Source organism: Aphis gossypii, chromosome 3, assembly GCF_020184175.1.
Source record: "Aphis gossypii isolate Hap1 chromosome 3, ASM2018417v2, whole genome shotgun sequence".
NCBI classification, from domain to species: domain Eukaryota; kingdom Metazoa; phylum Arthropoda; class Insecta; order Hemiptera; family Aphididae; genus Aphis; species Aphis gossypii.
This window is the reverse complement of record NC_065532.1, coordinates 29,538,064-29,544,975: the sequence shown is the minus strand read 5'-3', so window position 1 is coordinate 29,544,975 and position 6,912 is coordinate 29,538,064. Positions and strand designations below refer to the sequence as shown.

At 28.2% G+C, this 6,912-nt stretch overlaps 1 protein-coding gene across 1 annotated transcript; it reads right to left on the bottom strand.

Moving 5' to 3' along the window:
* Positions 1 to 2,558: 2,558 nt before the first annotated feature.
* Positions 2,559 to 6,471, bottom strand: LOC114118956 (glycerol kinase-like). Its single transcript, XM_027980400.2, has 3 exons — positions 5,767 to 6,471; positions 3,396 to 3,905; positions 2,559 to 3,123 (listed from the first exon to the last, which is right to left on the bottom strand). Exons 1-3 carry the CDS (start codon positions 6,350 to 6,352, stop codon positions 2,585 to 2,587), a joined length of 1,635 nt encoding a protein of 544 aa, XP_027836201.2. The 5' UTR covers positions 6,353 to 6,471; the 3' UTR covers positions 2,559 to 2,584.
* Positions 6,472 to 6,912: the final 441 nt, after the last annotated feature.

The following is a 6,912-nucleotide window of genomic DNA, read 5'->3' as shown; positions in this document are numbered from 1 at the left end:
AACCATATAAAAAATCGATGTGGTCGAAAACTGGTTTTGAGTACAAATTCCAGTTTTTCCGTCATTTTGTTTTTGTTTTTCTCGATTTTTTTGAAAACTGTTGGAAAATGTTTAATTTTTCCTTCTATAATGCATCAAGGATGTTCACTTTTCGGAAACCACCCCCAAAGTATGAAATTGAAGCATTTTTACGGCTAGTTATGCTGTACACAGATACAAAAACAAACAACAAAAAAAAAAACACACATCATTGTGAAATCAATACATTCATCACTTCGTTCAGAATTTAAAATATAAATTTTTATTACAGGAATCGATAGAGTTAAAATATCTATCGATAGACACCAAAAACTCGATTTTCACAAAAATGGAGTACTGCTTAGTGTGTTATGATGCAGAGGCAGTATCACATAATATTATTTCTTTTTTTCTTTTTTTTCACTATTATTACAATAAACTTAACCATAGCTAATTATAACTATTATTATACTCATTAACCATAGTATTATGATAAAAAATATTTTTGTACCTAGATTTTGTTATTCTTAATCGTACACAATTTAATTCTTCTATTGTTTTAGACCATTTATTTTGTTTGTTTTATATTGTGTACCTTTTTATTAACACTTATTATTAACATATTTAAAAGTAGGTATAGTAAAATATATAAACTAAAAAAAATAATATACACTGCATAATGTATAATATAGTGTTTGTAACAATATAAACACACTTAACTGACAATTTTTAAGTAATATTGGTATAAGTATAATGTAAAATTATTATTTTTAGCGTCAAAATGTATATTTACGCCAAGTTTATTAATTATTTTAACAAAGGTTATGTTATGTGTGTTTAGTTAAATCTTAGACCTTATACTACTAGATAAGCAATGAGTATATAAAACGCGAGTAAACAGAGTGCTTTTGATTACTCGATTACTCGTACGCAAGTTAATATAGCTGGGTGTATTTATATTGTATATTGCAATTATTATTAATGATTTATTAGTTATTCATTTATTACCTAATATCACAATTTATTGTTTTCAAAAATATTTCTCATAGTAAAAATGTACAAAAATATTACCTATATTTTTTTTTTTTTTTTTTATGCACATACGATGTGTTTAGTGTATAAGTAAACTCTACAATAATAATTACACCTGTTCAAAACGGCTTACATCACTGCGCGATGAAATTATGCCACTTGTAATGCTGTTGTTATACACAGTTCCTGTCTAGTAGTATATTAATATAAAGTCTATGGGTTAATATTTCAATAATATTACATTTAACACCTAAGATTATAAGAACATTTTATATCAACAAATATTTTTTAACCCTTCAAAAATATAAAAGTTTAACATTTACGATTTACGTTAATTGAAATGTTAACGTTTCTTCTCTCCCCAATTCATTATACAAATGAATGCTTCCATTATAAGTTCTCCCAAGCGTTTTTACAATCTATTGACACTTGCTCCATATGAAAATTACACCATAATGATTGTAAAATAAAATACACGCAGGTAAGTACTATACCTAGTAATATAGGTACTTACTTATGTTTTTTTTTTTTTTTTTAATGTTGATGGAATTTAGTTTTGTATATAATATTAACATACATACCTGTAGTAGCCTAACATTTATTATTGATAATAATGTTGTTATTATATTAATAAAATATTATATAAGATGATTTGTGAAAGAACTTTTTTTATTCTTAATAAATATGATAAAAAAAAAAATTAAAATAAGATTTTTCACATAATTTAGTTTTTTAATAATATTGTACTTTTTATTTTAATAATATTTATTATTTTCATTTTCAGGTGAAGTGTTTGTCACTGATTGTTCAAACGCATCATATACATTTCTAATGAACATTAACACATTGAAATGGGATAAACGATTATTAAAACTGTTTGGTATTTCTGCAAAGTCTCTAGCGACAATAAAAACTAGTTCTGAAGTGTACGGAAATATTTCTGGAGGATACCTCGATAAGACGCCAATATCTTATTTATTATATTAAAAAAAAAAAAAAAATCGCATACAAAATGTTAAAATCATGCATTAGCTTGATTTTTCAAGTTTGCTCTAAGATGATGGAAACTACTGAATTTTATAAAAAGAAACATGACTTGAGTGTGTGATTCTAGTTTGGATCATCTTTATGAATTTTAATTGTAATTTATTTAATTTACCTAGTTTTTTTTTTATTCTAATGCGGTTTATTTAAAACAAATACGTTGTCTCTCTATTAATGAAGTAAAATACTTATTTTTGAATGGGCATATACATAATTTAGAAATAATATATTTTCGTTTTACATGATGTGAACATCGGTTAACTAAAAACACGATTGTAACTCGTGTTGTATTTAAGATAAATTTAATATATCAGGATTGTTGGTTTTGATATAAAATTCAGAAATTTATCATATTGCACTGTTGATGACTAAACATAAAGTTGAATGAATGTAAAATATAATAGTATATTTTATACACATACGTGTCCTGTATAAGATTATTTAATTGGCTTATCAGATAAGAATTTTAAATTTAAAATGTACGTAAAATTTATTTTTTTTTTAATATAAGAAATAAACCTCCTAATAAAATTGCTCCACTTGTAATAGAAAGTATCGTTCCAAAATAATTCGATTTGTTTTTATGACCAATCCAGTCATAACTTCTCCGCATAGCTCTTTTCCAATCAAATATTCGATTTTTCCGTTCTTCAGCCGTTATTTTTGGATTATAAATTTCACCATTGTCTTCTGGCATACACAAAGCGTTCCAGACGTTAATTTCAGGTGCATAACCAGCTGCCATTGCTGCACCCAATGCAGACATATTTTTGAATATAGCTATTTCAATTTTAGAGTTTGTTATATCAGATAGGCATTGCATGACCATTGTGTTATCTGATAAGTCACCATCAATTTGTATTTTATCTATAGACATCTTTAGGTCATCATTTATAGCTTCAACAATATCCTGAACTTGAAAACATACAGATTCCATGGCTGCTTTTAATATATCATTATTTATAGTATATTCATTAGCTCCAATTAGAATACTTCGAGCTTCATGTCGCCAATGTGGAGCATACAAACCTATATAATTAAATTTTTTAATTTACATACAAAGAACATAATAATAAATAATAATAGTTTGATTTAAATTAAGAAATAATGTTCAATAATAATGAAAAAAAAATAATATGAAAAAATAAATATAATAGATCAAATGAGTATTTTTAAACTTCTACTTTTAGAGTTCTAAATTTAAAATATTTTAACTTAATTTAATTTAAATTATTTTACACTTAACCAATGTAGCAAATCATTCTATTAACTTATTTTTGTAAATCAAAATCAATTGTTACCATTAAAAGCAGGTATCAAGTAAACTTCATTTTGAAATTTGTCTTTTTTCTTAACAGCCAAGCATTCATTTTCTCTGACATTCAAACATTCTTTTACCCATTCTATGGTATGTCCTACTGAAGCGATTGGGCCTTCTAATGCAAATATCGGTCTCGAATCCAATCGATAAGCAATCGTTGTGACTAATCCATTTCTGGAGAATACTTTATTTTCCCCGGTGATCGTGAAAATTGAACCATTTTTGTCAAGTATACCTTTTGTAAGACCTCGTCGAAAGCATTTTTGACCAATTAAAGCGGCTTGGCAGTTTCCAATGATACAAGATATTGGCGTCTTATCGAGGTATCCTCCAGAAATATTTCCGTACACTTCAGAACTAGTTTTTATTGTCGCTAGAGACTTTGCAGAAATACCAAACAGTTTTAATAATCGTTTATCCCATTCCAATGTGTTAATGTTCATTAAAAATGTATATGATGCGTTTGAACAATCAGTGACAAACACTCCACCTGAAAATGAAAATAATAAATATTATTTTTGTGTCAAATCGAATATGAAAAATGTAGGGATTATAGTAGTTTAGTAAAAGGAATAATATTTGTAGTCTTTGTAGACTTTTCCATAACAATAGAATCTTCAAATACGGCTCGTTGTCGGTGTACGCAAAAGGTACATTCGTATAAAGTTTATTATACTGTATTATTGCATGTTTATTACATATGCAATACTATATATAGTCATAATAAAAATGAGTCACGATTTCAAAAATAATAAAATACAATTTTGACAAGCAATATTAAAATATGATTCAATAGATATTTAATATTTTTACCACAGTAACACTAATTATAATCTCAAAAAAAAAAAGAAGAATTTTACTAATATATTATGAAAAAAAAGGAATTATTTCAAGTTGTATTTTAACAAGTACTTCATAATTAGTTGATTCGTTTTACACTCAAATGTAACTCATAGAACCATTTTAGTGGTATAATTACGGGGGGGGGGGATTTGGGTGACGTATCACCCAAATATGTAAGTATATTATTGTATACTATTAATATACTATTTATTTCTGTATCACATGCACACATACATTTATTGCACTGAAAGGAAATAATTATATTTTTTTTTTTTTTTGGGGGGGGGGGGGTTTATATACATCTTTATATTTTACATAGGTCTAAAATTTTTTTTCGTATTATTCACTGAAACGACCTCAAGATCTTGGTCAATGCTTATCACAAGTGGGCAGTGGGAAGATCATGTGATCTATTTATCTATGTATTTACCGTTCTCTATACACATGATACTACAACCATTCTCCAAGAGCAGACGTGTGCGGTCTTCTCTCCCAGTGGAGTGGTACCTAGTTGGAAATCAGACGACAGTACGGGAAATTGGTGATTACGAGAACCACACATAAGTTGAACGTTCACCAAGCAGTGTTGCCCGAGCGAACATGTTAAAAAAAGATAGGTAGCGAATACATAATAATATTAGGTGTATTATTATTACGTATAATATTATTATAATATGATATTATACATAATATAATAATGTACGGACAACGACTTTGGCCTGTAGATATGATTTGTATCTTTTATTATTAACTATCGCTGGTGTAAGAATCTAAACAGCAACCTAAATTTTAATGTTTTTAAATTTGTACTTGTTCCATCCCTAGTTAAAGTTCTAACTACAGTCCAGCTTCATAAAGGGCTAAAATAACGGCAAGTACCCACTGACTTTGTGCAGTTACTTTTATTAATAAAGGAATATGCTACAGGACACTCGAATTTCTTACTTATTTCTTAGACTACTAATGATAATTACTAAAGATTATTAATTATATAAATACCTATAACATAAATTTATAGTAAAACAATTAAAATTATGAAATAATCAAGAACAATTAGCATTAATACTAACTAGTAACGTGAAATATTAAATCATTTTTTACATCACTTGTTACTTGTACTAGAGCAATTAAAAGCGCTGGAAAAATTAACCGTTCCAATTGTTTCAAAAGAAAATGGAAATTAGCAAAAATTATATAAAAAAAAAACACAATAAAAAGAGCTGTGAAATTGAAAGTAGCGAATTTAGCGTATTTATGTTGGCGCTGGTAAGCATTGAAAAATATATATGATACGGCGTATTATCATTTATCAAAGATATCTAAAGTATTCGCTATATCTTTCTTACAGTCTTAGTTTTATTTATACTAGTCATATGAGCTGTGAGCGTTTCAGTTATCATATAGTTCAATGGTCGGAGTCTACCAAGATCTATAAAGATCTATAAGTCCCATAGGTTTATAATATGAACAACAGAGTTTAGTGTAAATAAAATGTAGTATTAAATCACCGTCCTTTCCACCAGTCATGTTCCACAAAATCCAAGTATCGATTGTACCAAAGTAACAGTCACCGACCCGATAGGCCGACATTACCTTACCGACGTTGTTCAGTAACCACTTGATTTTGAACGCACTGAAGTAAGGACTGAACGGCAGACCACACACTTTCTGATACCGGTACTTGTCGTTGGTCTTCAAGTACTCGTCCACCATGGTGGCCGTCCGATTGTCCGACCACAGTATCACGTTAGAAAGTGGATCGCCGGTACGCTTGTTCCACGCCACCACGGAACCTCGTTGGTTAGCTACACCCACAGTGACTACGCGCAAACCCATAACCATTCCACCCGGAGTCGTTGTGTTGGAAATACACTCCTGCACGGTGCTCAAGATCGCCATGGGGTCCTGTTCTGACCATCCTGCTCGCGACGTTTCTACGTCCTTGATAGCCAGATGGTGGGACTTTACCACGTCGCTACAATTGGCCTTAAACGTGTAAAATCCAACTTCATTCGTATTCACCACTATTGTACCGACCAACGATTCTTTTGCTTTCTCCGCATTGAACACGTTATACAATCGTGATATATTCATATTATCTTTTTGGAACAATTATACGGGTACCATAAAATATTTTAAAAACAGTTCAAATAATTATTTATTTTTATAACTTCATTCAATAAACTTAATAATGTATATTAATCATAATATGCATAATACACGCGGTAACTATAGAGAAAAAAAACAAACCATTTTTACAATAATAGCGTATTTGTTTATCTACCGATTTTTTATTGTTGCGTTAGTAGAATTACACATTAAAATCTATTAAAATCTATTAAGAAAATTGCTTCTTTAATAAAATTAATCAACATTCTAACTTAATTTCATACATTTACAAAAAAAATATTGTTAATACATTTTCAATGCTTATTATTTATTATAAAAATAACTTTTATACAACATTTAATTATATTTTTAAGGTATTTTATCAAAAATAAATTGTATAGTGACAGATTTACAGTTTTTTTTTTCATAAACTAGCTATAAGTTACAGTCATTTTGGAATTTGATTTTTAATCAATTAAATTAGTTTAGATTCTGAATGGAGTGATAAATGTATTGATTTTACAATACTGTGTTTTTTTTTTTTT

Coding starts and splice junctions, on each gene's coding strand:
- LOC114118956 (XM_027980400.2), bottom strand. CDS start 6,352: ATGAATATATCACGATTGTATAACGTGTTCAATGCGGAGAAAGCAAAA. Junction 3,906..5,766: donor CATGACTGGTGGAAAGGACG/GTGATTTAATAC, acceptor TTTCATTTTCAG/GTGGAGTGTTTGTCACTGAT. Junction 3,124..3,395: donor CTTGATACCTGCTTTTAATG/GTAACAATTGAT, acceptor TTAATTATATAG/GTTTGTATGCTCCACATTGG.